Genomic DNA, 14,305 nt, shown 5'->3' with positions numbered 1-14,305 from the left:
GCTTTGGGAGCTGTAAATATTGACATTTGTTAGAACTCCGTTTATACTTTATAATATTTGCCATGTAAGTGATTTTGGCGAAAGCTGCAGTTTTGTGCAAGTCGTGTTTTTTCGTTTTGTTTTCTCGTAGTTTTTAAGTGCTTCAGTTAAAAAATAATAATAATAATTTAAAATAATTTTACAGCTTAGCAGTTTTTAAAGAAAACAATATCAGGTGTGTATGGATCGGATCTGGGCTGATGCTGATGCTGATGCTGATGCTGATGCTAGGGGTTTCAGTATCGGGACAGAAAAAGTGGCAGTGTGCTCGCTCTATATATTATGTACAAAACATTATATATATTTGTAGAGTCGTATATTTCATATCCAGTGAATGTTAATATATAAAAAAGTGGATATTATATCTGACCAGTCTGATGTTCAGTGATGACGTAGAAATGCTTGTGTTAATGGAGAGTGAATGTGTTTTTTTTTAGAATTCAGTCAGTGTTAATATGAATGAATAGAATTCAATAAGTTGATAATCTTACTTTAATCTTCAGAAACGAGTTCATGCGTTCATGTTAATTAGAGCGATGTGTTGTGTGTAGATGAGACCAGTTACTGTGGAACAACTTGCCGAAACGGAGAGAATAAAGTTTCTATTTGCGCTGTGGAATTAATCATCGTTAATTTATAAGCAGGTATAAAAGGCAGATGTATTATTCGGTGACACTTTTATTTAACGTCTACAAAAAAGAAGTAATTCAACACTGAAAAGTGTTAAACTTGACGTTTTACACGTTTGAAAATTCAGTACAAATCTGAAAATTCAGTGAAATATCATGGTACTGATACACGCACTGAGCACTTTATTAGGAACACTATACTGATAGGGGATAGGGTCTCCGCTTGCTCTTTAAACAGCCTCAATTCTTCACTATGTATTAGTCTTTTTATTTAAACACGACCTGTACTGGTGTGTAATTAGCCGTCTGTTAGGGGATAACGAGTAATGATTGAATTATTAGTTTGAATAACGTGCGATAAACAGTACAGGATTGCGCATAGTTGGTTTTTTTTTGTTTTTTTGCGATTGTTGCTTTTTTTTTTTTTGCGGAAAAAACTACTCGAATCGGCGAAATCGCAGTCGCACGAAACTGTTCCGCGCAGACTTTCGCAGCGACGTCCGTTGGTAAACGAGACCGTTTAGCCGTTCTCGCGTTCGACGCACGTGAATCGAAGAGGGCTTCGATGACGTCACGTGACGCGTCTCGGCCCAGATCTGCGGTCATTCTGAAAAACTGCACGCTCCTCCGAATACCGCCGGGTTTGCTTGATTTTGCGATCGCGAAAATCGCCAAATCCCGGAGGCGATGATTTATTAAAAACCAAACTATTGAGCACGAATTCTTACGTCCGTGTGTAAGTGCAGAGAACCGTCCGTGTTACACGTCTAACATGGACGTCTGTTTTAGTAGTTTATGCATCACAGATTGTATAACAAGCCTTTAACAGAGTGCTCACTGGGGGTTTTTTACAACTAATAATACAATTATTCGTTATTTTTGCCTAACAGATGTCGAGTTATGTTGTAATAGAGGTTATGATAAAATATAAAGACTAATACAGAGAGAATAAACCTTTCAGTACGTCAAGAGCTTGCGTTAACGAATAAGATCGCAGGACGTATTCCTTAAAATAAAGTTTCACCACAAAAATATGTCGCTCCGTATGTCTTTCATATAAAACCTGGCACACACAGTGTAAACCAGAGCATACAGACTGTCTTAAACACACACACACACACACACACACACACACACTGACCTTCTCTGTGTGTACTGCTCTCAATACACCGTCTTACAGCCTCGACCGCTCTGGGACTGGTGAACACGAGCCCTCCGTGCCTTTCTGGATCAAACAGCTACACACACACACACACACACACACACACACACACTTAGATACACGACAGATAGACAAGCATATTAGTCATCTTTTAAATTTTATTTGAATCCATCATGCTCATCTGGCTTCGAACGCTTTCATTCAAAGCAAATTTTGTCCGATCGACTTTTGGTTTCTCTTCTCCTCAAAACACATTTCTCACTGATCACGTCTCCGTCAGTGCCGGTGTAGACGCGTGTGATCTGATACTCACCCGATCTGACAGACGATTCAGAGAGACGAACTGAAACGCCAGGACGGGGACGAGCGTCGCCGAGTGTCCACACGCTGCCAGCTCCTGAAAAACACACAGCCGTACATCCAGGATCCACACCGAGCCCAGATCAACGATATCAACAAGAATAAAACGCATCAAAACCAAAAGATCTGTTTGAAACTGTAACTGTGTGCTGTATGTATTTATTTTGTTCGGATTGGCTGTTATTGTATCGATACTTTATTATATTTGCAATGGAAGGGATCGTTGTGTGAAAGCTGTGGTTACGTGGTCACGTGATGGAGACGCAGACAGAAGCAAGTGCAGGTATGTGTGAGAGTCTCTTATATAGTGTGGTGTGATTGGGAACAGCCGTCTCTAGTAAGGAAGGTGAACGTGTTCGTGTGGGCGTACGGGAAGTGTAGTTGGCCTGGGCCGTGTTTGTAGTTCGTGGAGTATTCTGGGAAATGGAGTCGCTGGCTTGCGAGGACATGAGATATGTGTAAGTTCTGTTTTTACAGGTGCATTTTCTGTATTCATTTTAAAGCTTTGGGAGCTTTTTACAGAAGAATGATTTTTTTTTAAAGTTGGTAAGTAAGGAGTTATTTAGTAGTTAGTTTTTAAAGTTAGTTATGCGTTACTTGCTAGTTTATTTTGTTAGTTAGCTAGGAGTTACTTAGTAGTTGTTTTTATTTTCATTTGGAAAAGTTTTAAAAGTGGGTTAGTAGTTTTAAAATATTTGTTAGAAGTTACTTAGCAGATTTTTAAGTTGGTTGGTTAGGAGTTAGTAGTTTATTTTTACTTAGGTAGTTAGGAGTTAGTAGTTTATTTTTACTTAGGTAGTTAGGAGTTAGTAGTTTTTGAAAAAGTTGGGTAGTTAGGAGTTACTTAGCAGATTTGTTAAGTTAGTTAGTTGGGAGTTAATCAGTAGTTTAAAAAAAAAAGTTGGTTGGTTAGGAAATGCTTGATAGTTTTTTAAAGGTTGGTTAATTACGAGTTACTTACTTAGTAGTTTTTTAAGTTGTTTAACTTAAACTTGTTAAAGTTGTTTAGCTTACTAGTCCAGGCTCTTGTTATCTCAAAACTGGACTACTGCATCTCACTACTCTCGGGCCTCCCAGCAGCTCCATCAAACCCCTTCAGATGATTCAGAATGCTGCAGCGCACCTCGTCTTCAACCAGCCCAAGAGAACCCATGTCACACCCCTCTTCATCTCCCTCCACTGGCTTCCTGTAGCCGCCTGCATCAAATTCAAGGCCTTGATGCTCACCTACAAGACCTTGTCAGGAACAGCGCCCCCTACCTCAACTCTCTCCTGAAGGCCTACGTTCCGTCTCGCAATCTGCGATCGATTAGCGACCGACGTTTAGCAGTTCCAACTCAGCGTGGCGCAAGGTCTCTTTCCAGAACCTTCACACTAACTGTTCCTCAGTGGTGGAGTGAACTTCCAATCTCAATCCGGACCGCAGAATCTCTCACCATCTTCAAAAAACAACTAAAGACCCACCTCTTCCGCGAACACTTAACTAACCCTTAAAAAATATATATATATTACTCTGGCACTCACACCTCTACTCTGCGCACTTTGCTTCTTCTGGAACTCAATTAACGGATCTTGTACGGTAGCACTACTTGTGTTGTTCTCCGCTTGATATATCGCTTTGCTTGTATCTTCTCATTTGTAAGTCGCTTTGGATAAAAGCGTCCGCTAAACGAATAAATGTAAATGTATGTAAATGTTTAGTTAGGAGTTACTCTGTAGTTTTAAAAAAGTTGGTTAGTTAGGAGTTAATTAGTCATTAGTAGTTTTTCAAGAAAAAAATGTCAGATGGTTATCAATATCAGTGGATTATTCAGGTTTTGTTTTTGGTATTGTTATCGGGCACTGGAAAAGAAAAAGTGGATTTGTGCCATCAAATAAAATTACATTATATGAAATGTATGCACCGGAACCACCGCCACCCTGACCTGGATACATCAGTGTATCCTGAAGAGGAATGAATAAATGAGGTGCAAAGTGATGACAGGGTACAGTAAGAGTTCGATCATGCTTAAGCAAGACAGAACAATCACTGGCCCAAAAAAGGCAATGAGCCGTTTGGGAATCGACTCTTATTTGTGAGCTGAGTCACTTAAAAAGAGCCATCTATCTATTGACATAGATGATATATTAAGTGGCATGGACCTATCTATCTGTCTATCATGCCTTACATAACTATTCACCCCCATTGAACTCTCACACATTTTGTAGTTTATAACCTGGAACAAAATAACCCATAATACTGAGGTGCAGGAGAAAAATGATAAAGTTTGCAAAATTATTTACAAAAAAATAAATAATAATAATAATTTACCTGTCGTGCTTGTATAAGTATTCGCCCCTATTGCTCTGAAACCGCTCAATTAGTTCTGGTATAATCAGTTACTATCAGGGGTCATATGATTAATCGAATGGAGTAGACTACCTGTGTGTGATTATGTGATCTCAGAATAAACACACCTGTTCCTGGAAGTTTGTTAAAGAACATACCTAAACAAACAGCATCATGAAGATCATAAGGAGCTATCAAAATAAGCTCTGGAAAAGCAAGCAAACTTAAGGGGTGAATACTAGTGCAAATTATTGTTTCTAATAAACTAATAAATATATCGAATAAATCTTCAAGTTTAGGAATATGACAGTGGATGCATATTTTTCTTTTTCTAGACCACAGGTTCCCAGTCCTGGTCGTGGAGAACCCCCGGTCCTGCACATTTGAGTGTTTGTCTCTTCTAACACACCTGAGTCAGCTAATCAGCTAATTAACAGCTCGTAATGAGTTAAATCAGGTGTATTAATGAAAATAAAACACCAAAATGGGCAGGACAAGGGGATATCCAAGACCAGGGTTGGGAACTTTGCAATTGTCACAGCACCAAGATTAATGATGATGATCTTACCTTGATGTATGGATCTGCTCCACTCTCACTCTCTCTGGGTTCTTTCAACACCAACACCTTCATTCTGTCACCTATAGCTACTACACAGAACAATGCAATGTGACACAGGGGGAGTGTGCATGCTTATAAACGGTTATAAGCAGTGAGTAAGCACAATGCACATGGAAAAACGCCTTAAAATGAACACACATGCACCAAACTGATAACAGAGAACTACACACAGAGCAATGCAAGCTGATTAAACACCACACGTGGGTTCCAGTGTAGCTCAGAATCTCTCCTCTTTAAACACAAGCACTACATGTGACTAGAAATAAAAGTAAATAAATAAGTAAACAAATAAATAAATAAATGAAAATAAACCTGCGGTTCCTGGTCACAACAAACGACGGGTATTTATTATGCGTTTACACGTTCTCTTTCTCTCAGGTTAGACAGGATATAAACTTAGAACATGATATAGTAGGTCAGTAAATGTATATAAATAAAATATACCTCCCAATGCTGGGTTTGTTTGTATTTAGTTGGAGAGTAAGTAACAGAGACACTTGCTTCAAAATGAAAGCTCGGTTTTAGTGAACTTACACGTTGCAAGGTATATTTACACACATAAAATTCTTACATGAGTTCAAAATATTTATTGTATTATATACACATCATCTAAATAAGTTCTAAAATAAAACGTATTTTTTTATTTCAAGAAATTTCACGTTTTGCTTCCGGTCGAGACCCTTATCGTAAAAAAAACCAACAAGGAAGTATTAGAAGTCGGAGTGATCTTATTGGCTGGCTGCGTGTTTTAGTCCCGCCTTCCAATCTATGATTGGCTAGTAGTACGCTTTTTCCTGAGCCGTGATTGGCTAACAGGAAAAAAGGTGATGCTGGAGGGTGGTCCATCAGCCCTGACGATCTACATTTAATGAATGACAGTCGCTCGAGTTCAAATTATTCGCTTAACCGAACTGAATATTAGTTCAACTTAAAGGGGGGGAAAATGAACGAGACATTACTTACAGGGTATTTTGACTTCGAGCGGCGTTTCGATGAAAATGTCGCATTTAAATGGTTTGAGGAAAACTGGTGAGTAAACTGGCCAATCCACTTTTACTCTGACAGTGAATCAATTTATCAATCAATGAATCAATTTATAAACCAGTGAATTAATTTATAAACCAGTGAATCAATTTATAAACCAGTGAATCAATTTATCAATCAATGAATCAATTTATAAACCAGTGAATCAATTTATAAACCAGTGAATCAATTTATCAATCAATGAATCAATGTATCAATCAGTGAATCAATTTATAAACCAGTGAATCAATTTATCAACCAATTAATCAATGAATCAATCAGTCCATCTAGGTTGAATATCATAAGACACTTTAAGATTATCCCATTCCATTACATATTTCTTATTTTATATGAATCTCTAGGATGGTCCTCTTTATACCACAGGAGAAAAACACACATGTTCCTATCATTTCCGAGACGTTCTTAGACGAATGACTTCTTTATATCTCCAGCTTTCTACATTAGCAGCTATAGTACTGGGTGTCATGCCTGATTTCATAGAAATGTTCCCAGAGTGGTAAAACTGCTTTCTCCAGTTCTGCTCCCTGAGCATGGAAGGTGTTGCAAAATACTATTACCTTAGACACACTTCATTCTTTGAATACCTTTAAACTGCCTTAAAGGAGACATGCTGCTGTTTTACATCATTCTGGACCTGAGGGGAAATGTTATGGGCATTGCTGGTATGACCTCTGGGTCTTTTGTCTTTTGCTATTTCTCCTGTGTTGCTTTTATGAAATCTTTTTTTATTTTATTTTTATTTTTTTTTAACTGAAATCACTCTATCACACTCTCTATCTCTCTGTCTGTCTGCCTCTCTGCGTCTTTATCTCTCTGTCTGTACATCGATCTATCTGTCTGTCTGTCTGTCTGTCTGCCTCTCTGCGTCTTTATCTCTCTGTCTGTACATCGATCTATCTGTCTGTCTGTCTGTCTGCCTCTCTGCGTCTTTATCTCTCTGTCTGTACATCGATCTATCTGTCTGTCTGTCTGTCTGTCTGCCTCTCTGCGTCTTTATCTCTCTGTCTGTACATCGATCTATCTGTCTGTCTGTCTGTCTGCCTCTCTGCGTCTTTATCTCTCTGTCTGTACATCGATCTATCTGTCTGTCTGTCTGTCTGCCTCTCTGCGTCTTTATCTCTCTGTCTGTACATCGATCTATCTGTCTGTCTGTCTGTCTGTCTGCCTCTCTGCGTCTTTATCTCTCTGTCTGTACGTCGATCTATCTGTCTGTCTGTCTCTCTGACTGCCTGCCTGCCTGTCTGTCTGTCTGTCTGCCTCTCTGCCTCCCTATCTCTCTGTCTGTCCATCCATCTATCTGTCTGTCTGTTTCTCTGCCCGTCTCTGTCTATCTAACTGTCTGTCTATCTATCTGTCTCTCAGCCTATCTCTCTCTGTTTGTTTATCTGTCTCTCTGTCTAGCTATCTCTCTGTTTGTTTATGTCTCTCTGTCTAGCTATCTCTCTGTTAATTTATCTGTCTCTCTGTCTATCTATCTCTCTGTTTGTTTATCTGTCTCTCTGCCTATATATCTCTCAGTCTGTCTATCTATCTATCTGTCTGTCTGTCTGTCTGTCTGTGTATCTGCGTATCTTAGAAGCCTGCAGTGTAACTGAATGTAAAAAGTGTTAATACAGATAGAAACAGGACGTTTTGGGGAAAAGCTGTAAAAGTAAACTGCCTCCACCTCCAACAGCTTTGCTTTTACAGCTGATGAAAGACTTTTGCTCAAAACATCACATTTCTTTAGAAACTTTGTTGTTGTTTCTTTCCATCCATCCAACCATCCATCCATCCATCCATCCATCCCTGGTATCTGCAGTGTACATTAAAAAGCTTAAGCAGAAGTTATTTGAGAAATGTGTAAGTCTTCCATCAGCTGTCCCTTCTACACACACACACACACACACACACGCTCTGCATGTCCAAAAAAGACCTTTAAACATCACGTCCACCACTGATGGGCGTGTGCTCATGCCAGTCTGTGACGTATCTGGTTCGATGGGTCAGTGAGCAGTGGTGAGTGTGCAGTGCCGCTGTAGTTATACTGTAGAACACCAGCAGTGTGTAATGAGACAGACTTCATGTGGAGAATAACCTTTGTCTCTTGCCTTTGATCTGGTCGTGACCTGCTTTTTATCTCAGACGTGCTGTAGGTGTGTTACTTCATCAAACCCATAGACATGCTTTCACCTTAAACACATATTAGCAAATATTACATGGAGGGGTGCCAACAATTCTGAAACCAGGGTTTTGAAACTTTAAAAAATGAATGTTTAATTTTTGGAAGTGGAAGTGCCTCACTGAAAGTGTGTCTGTCTATGTATTTAGCTGTCTGTCTGTCTGTTCATCTGCCTGTGTGTATGTATTGCTGTTTGTCCTATCTGTCTCACAGTCTGCCCATCTGCCTTCTTAGCTTACTGGCTGTTCATCTCACTATCTGCGGTCTATCTGTCCTATCTGTCTGACATTCTGCCCGTCTGCTTTCTTATCCTGTCTTATGTCTGTCTATCTGTCTGCCTGTCTAACTATCTCTCTCTCTCTTTCTCCTTGTCTGTCTGTCTGCCTGTCCGTCTGCCTGTCTGTCTGCCTGTCTGTCTGTTGGTCATCGTACCTGCCTATCTGCTGGTACACCGGCCTGCTTGTCTATCTGTCTGTCTCTCTTTCTAATTATCTATTTGTCTGCCTGTCACCTTGTCTCCTGTCTATCTATCTACCTGGCTCTCTCTATCTGTCTGTCTCTCTGTTTGTCTGGCTGCCTATTGTAGTGTCTCTCTGTTTGTCTGTATGTCTTTACTGTCTGTCTGTCTGCCTGCCTGTCTGTCTGTCTCTCAGTCTGCTTGTCTAACTGTCTGACTCTCTCTCTTCTTGTCTGCCTGCCTGTCTGTCTCTCTGCCTGTCTGTCTTGCTGCCTATTGTACTGTCTGTCTCTCTGCCTACCTTTTTGTCTGTGTGCCTGTCTGTCTGTCTGTACACCTGCCTGCTTGTCTATCTGTCTGTCTCATTATATATGAATAAATATGTTAATAAATGACATTCACAGTGTCTGAGTAGAAATATAATTTAATACTTTTGTGTGTGTGTGTGTGTGTGTGTGTGTGTGTGTGTGTGTGTTACAGGACGATATCCTTTGTGTTGTGTGCTCTATACGTCGTGGTTATTTTCCTCGGCCGGCACCTGATGAGAGACAGACAGAAGTTGGACCTGCGTGTTCCGCTGGTGCTCTGGTCCCTCAGCCTGGCTGTGTTCAGGTGAGTTTAGGGACTGGATTTATTTATTTGTTTGTTTGTTTGTTTGTTTATTTATTTATGTATTGGGACTGGATTTAAGTGAAGTTCACACTTTTCTGTCCAACACGTGCTCTGTAATAAACTTTATATGGCAGCAAATTTATTATTATATAGTCTGGGTTATAAATGAGCTGTTACTATACAGAGCCCTCCATTAATATTGGCACCCTTGGTAAATATGAGCAAAGAAGGCTGTGAGAAATTGTCTTTATTGTTTAACTTTTGATCTTTTGTTCAGAAAAATTCACAAAAATACTCGGCTCTCATGGAGATCAGACAATTGATATCAAACAAAACACAGATTTATAAAAAAAAACAAAAAAAGCAAAAAAAAAAAAAAAACCCCAACCCTTTGTTAAATATAGGTTTGCAACAATTATGGGCACCCTTTTAGTCAATACTTTGTGCTAGCTCCCTTTGCCAAGATAACAGATAACGATGCTATTTTCTTATAGACACGCCCCATTGTGTGAAGCTCAACAACCTTTTGTCGCACATCACAGCTATATTCCTCGCTCTTACCCATTGTTATGAATGACTAAGGGAATTTGGCCTGTGTGTTACCTCATATTTATACCCCTGTGAAACAGGAAGTCATGGTTGAACAATTTCCTGTTCCTAGTCACCCAGGTGTACTAAATAAAAAGTAAAATATCAATGGGAATATACTTCAAATATATTTTTCTCATATGAATTCATAGGGGTACCGATAATTGTTGCACACCTATATTTGTGTGTGTATATGTATGTATGTGTGTATATATATATATATATATATATATATATATATATATATATATATATATATATATGTATAAAAATTAATTACCCAGCTTGTTAGGAAATTGGGGTCAGAGCACAGGGTCAGATATGATAAGCAGAAAGGGTTGAGGCTCAGTGCTGGGGTTTGAACCCTGACCTTCTGATCAGTAACACAGATCCTTATGCTGTGTTTAAAACTTACTCGGAACTGGGGAGTAAAAATTCATTATTGCGTAATTTTTCAACATCTGTCCATTCAAGCTACAAACTAGCTCTTGGTTGGTTTGTGATTAGTGTGAGTGAGCAGAGTGATGTGTTTTGTCCTCAGTATAATAGGAACAGTGCGTACAGGATCCTACATGCTACACCTTCTCACTGCCAGCGGATTCCGACAGACCGTGTGCGACATGAGCATGTACAGCGCCCCCATCAGCAAGTTCTGGGCCTACGCCTTCGTCCTCAGCAAGGTGCCGGAGTTTGGTGAGCTCGTGTTTTTATGATTTTTGCATGCCCGTGCATTGCTATATTTTGTAAATGTATTGTTTAAGCTTTCCTTGCATCCGGAAAGTATTCACAGCGCTTCACTTTTCCCACATTTTGTTATGTTACAGTTTTATTCCAGTATGGATTAAATTCATTATTTTCCTCAAAATTCTACAAACAATACCCCATAATGACAACGTGAAAGAAGTTTGTTTGAAATCTTTGCAAATTTATTAAAAATAAAAAACTAAAAAAAAGCACATGTACATAAGTATTCACAGCCTTTGCCACGACACTCAAAATCGAGCTCAGGTGCGTCCTGTTTCCACTGATCATCCTTGAGATGTTTCTACAACTTGACTGGAGTCCACCTGTGGTAAATTCAGTTGATTGGACATGATTTGGAAAGGCACACACCTGTCTATATAAGGTCCCACAGTTAACAATGCATGTCAGAGCACAAACCAAGCATGTGTAGCACAGATATAATAAAGATATATTATGATATGTTTTAGATATCGATGTAATATAAATATACAGTAGATATATGATATACAGTAGATGTGTATGTAGTTATTGATATAATACAGATATACAGTAGCTATAATGTAGATATACAGTAGCTATAATATAGATATAATACAGACATACAGTAGCTATTATATAGATATACAGTAGCTATAATACAGATAAATAGTAGATATAATACAGATATACAGTAGCTATAATGTAAATATAATACAGATATACAGTAGCTATAATATAGATATACAGTAGCTATAATGTAGCTATAATACAGATATACAGTAGCTATAATGTAAATATAATACAGATAAACAGTAGATAATATATAGATATACAGTAGCTATAATGTAGATATAATACAGATATACAGTAGATATAATAGATATACAGTAGCTATAATGTAAATATAATACAGATATACAGTAGCTATAATACAGATAAACAGTAGATATTATATAGATATACAGTAGCTATAATGTAAATATAATATAGATATACAATAGATATAATGTAGATATAGATAGAACTAGTTATAGATATAGATTTAATATATTATAGATATACAGTTGATGTAGATAGAATCTAGGTATAGATATTATATATATATATATATATATATATATATATATATATATATATATATATATATATATATATATGTACACACACACAGTAGTTATAGATATACAGTAGATATAGACATAATATATGGTAGATATAGATATAATATAGATATATCATAAAATAGATGTACAGTAGGTGTAGATATAATCTAGTTATATATATATATATATATATATATATATATATATATATATATATATATATATATATATATATATAAATAATATACAGTAAATATATGATTGGTCATTACTACAACAGCAAATCTAATTTATATTCTGCATGCATGCACACACAAAATGGTCTGAGCAATAAACAGGATTTTTGGTTCTGCGTCATTGCCCCCACCCCCACCCCCACCACCCCTCCCAAGGAGACACGGTGTTCATCGTTCTGCGTAAGCAGCGTCTGATCTTCCTGCACTGGTACCACCATATCACGGTGCTTCTGTACTCATGGTACACCTATAGAGATCGAGTCGCAGGAGGCTGCTGGTTCATCACCATGAACTACACCGTGCACTCGCTGATGTACAGCTACTACGCGGCCAGAGCGGCCGGCCTGCGCGTTCCTCGTCCCTGCGCCATGATCATCACCGCCCTCCAGACTCTACAGATGGCTATGGGCCTGACGGTGCTGATGCTCGTATACCACTGGCAGAACGACGTGACGTGCAGATCCACAGACAGCAATATCACCTGCGGCTTGATCATGTACTCCAGCTACCTACTGCTCTTCGCTTCCTTCTTCTACCAGTCCTACATAAAGGGAGGGAAGAAGGACACGGCCGGGGAGAGAAGAGTTAAAGCTGAATAGTGTGCATTGAATAGTGTGCATCTCTGTCCAGGGTTTGATTTATGGGCTGTCAGGTGTGTATGTATCAGGAAGCATATGAAGTGTTCAGTAAACAGGTTTACACGGTATGACTAGCTGTCACAGTCAAAAATCGCTAACATAATTATTTGCTTGTGAATTGAGATCGGTGGTCTTAGAGCATGTAATCTGATGTTCGCAGTGCAACCGAAGACATCCAATGACAAAGTTCAAGCAGGGTAAGAAATTTTTTTATGAAAATCCCAGAGTGTGAACGCTGCTTTGAAAAAACCGCGACACAGGACCCCGCTGAATTCCCGATCTCACTGATTGTTGATGTAAACTACGTAGAATCATATAATCTGACATGGAGAACACATTTACGCATTGAATTATTATCAAATTTGGCTGAAGATCACATCTCCTTTTTTTATTTTTTATAAATTAAACCGTAAAACATGTGAGAATATCCATATATTCTCTCATTGACGACAGCAGTGACATCATTACGGTCCTTCCAAAATCCAATTGGCCCTCAATGGAAAATGTAATAAAGCTCGAATAAGTTCTCTGTTATTCTAATTTGAAGTAGAAAGTTTTACATCATCTAAACAGATGCAAATGTATTCTCTGCCTCATACTGTATGAGCTGGGCAGCTCTTTCTATTGGATTATCTGTGATTATGCTTATTGATTTGACACTTAAAATCACTGTGAACCAGCCGAATTCTAGTTCGTAATCTACGATTGCTTATAAAAAATAACTATTAAAGAAATTCCGTATAAAATGCTTGAACTTGAACACACAGGCCTAATAAGAGGTGTAGTATACTGTAGTGCAGTGGTCACCAACCCTGTTCCTGGAGATCTACCTTCATGAAGACTTTAGCTCCAGCTATAATCTTGCCCACCTGTCCATCTCATCATTGCCTTAAGAGGTTCTTCTAATCGACTAAAACAGGTGTGGTAGATTTTGGTTGGAGATGAAACCTGCAGGAAGGTACAGTAGATCTCAAGGAAGAGCATTGGGGACCACTGCTGTAGTGTGACCTTTCAGTCAGACACTGCCCCCTGGTGGTATAACTGTGGTATAACACTGTATCTGTCTTCTGTACGTCTATCAGATTATTGAATTGAATTGAATATATCCAACTATCCATCCATCCAACTATCCATCCATCCATCAGTATATACATCTGTGTGTGTATGTGTGCATTTTAATGTAACTGTAATCTGACTTTGCCTATTAATGTAAATTCTGAATAGCTGTTTAAAGGTGCCTAAACAGCATTTAAAACTTTTTACATTTTACATTTAAGCATAAACCATGTACTACCTTTTTAAATCCATTTGAACGTGCCTTAATTGTTCTCACATTGAAAATATTTTCTAACATCTGTCTAAAAGAGCTGTACATGTGGGGTTTTTTTAAATTTTTTTTTAAATAAAGTGAATTAATATACAGAGCTAATAATCCTTGTATGTGTGAACTGTCTGTCCCTATATACAGCCAGAAAACCCTACATTCATAATATCAGGCAAGAAGTCACCTGTGTCACTTTTACTTTGTCTCTTGTGGGCCTGTAGCAACTGCTACTGCTGTCACTTGTGGGCGTGGCCTGTCCAACATTGTTTTGGATGTTCTGA

General features: G+C 38.4%; 2 protein-coding genes across 2 annotated transcripts in view; one reads left to right on the top strand and one right to left on the bottom strand.

Moving 5' to 3' along the window:
- LOC128616585 (matrix metallopeptidase-21) overlaps positions 1–5,878 on the bottom strand; it is a 23,781-nt gene extending 17,903 nt beyond the window's left edge. The window contains exons 1-4 of the mRNA XM_053639192.1: positions 5,583–5,878; positions 5,088–5,167; positions 2,144–2,227; positions 1,810–1,906 (exon numbers count right to left, since the gene is read on the bottom strand). Coding sequence (XP_053495167.1) covers positions 1,810–1,906; positions 2,144–2,227; positions 5,088–5,150 — 244 coding nt within the window. The 5' untranslated portion in view covers positions 5,151–5,167; positions 5,583–5,878. The remainder of the gene's footprint in view (positions 1–1,809; positions 1,907–2,143; positions 2,228–5,087; positions 5,168–5,582) is intronic.
- Positions 5,879–5,897: 19 nt separating this feature from the next.
- LOC128616801 (elongation of very long chain fatty acids protein 6-like) lies at positions 5,898–14,085 on the top strand. The gene is made up of 4 exons (XM_053639608.1): positions 5,898–6,167; positions 9,281–9,412; positions 10,542–10,693; positions 12,219–14,085. Exons 1-4 carry the CDS (start codon positions 6,082–6,084, stop codon positions 12,659–12,661), a joined length of 813 nt encoding a protein of 270 aa, XP_053495583.1. The 5' UTR covers positions 5,898–6,081; the 3' UTR covers positions 12,662–14,085.
- Positions 14,086–14,305: the final 220 nt, after the last annotated feature.

Source organism: Ictalurus furcatus, chromosome 13, assembly GCF_023375685.1.
Source record: "Ictalurus furcatus strain D&B chromosome 13, Billie_1.0, whole genome shotgun sequence".
NCBI lineage: Eukaryota > Metazoa > Chordata > Actinopteri > Siluriformes > Ictaluridae > Ictalurus > Ictalurus furcatus.
This window is presented reverse-complemented; position numbering and strand designations above follow the sequence as displayed.

Bases quoted from the DNA above. Each gene is read 5' to 3' on its own strand.
- LOC128616801 (XM_053639608.1), top strand. From the start codon at position 6,082: ATGAACGAGACATTACTTACAGGGTATTTTGACTTCGAGCGGCGTTTC. The intron at 6,168-9,280 runs GTGAGTAAACTG...TGTGTGTTACAG, and splicing joins AAATGGTTTGAGGAAAACTG to GACGATATCCTTTGTGTTGT. The intron at 9,413-10,541 runs GTGAGTTTAGGG...TTTTGTCCTCAG, and splicing joins CTCAGCCTGGCTGTGTTCAG to TATAATAGGAACAGTGCGTA.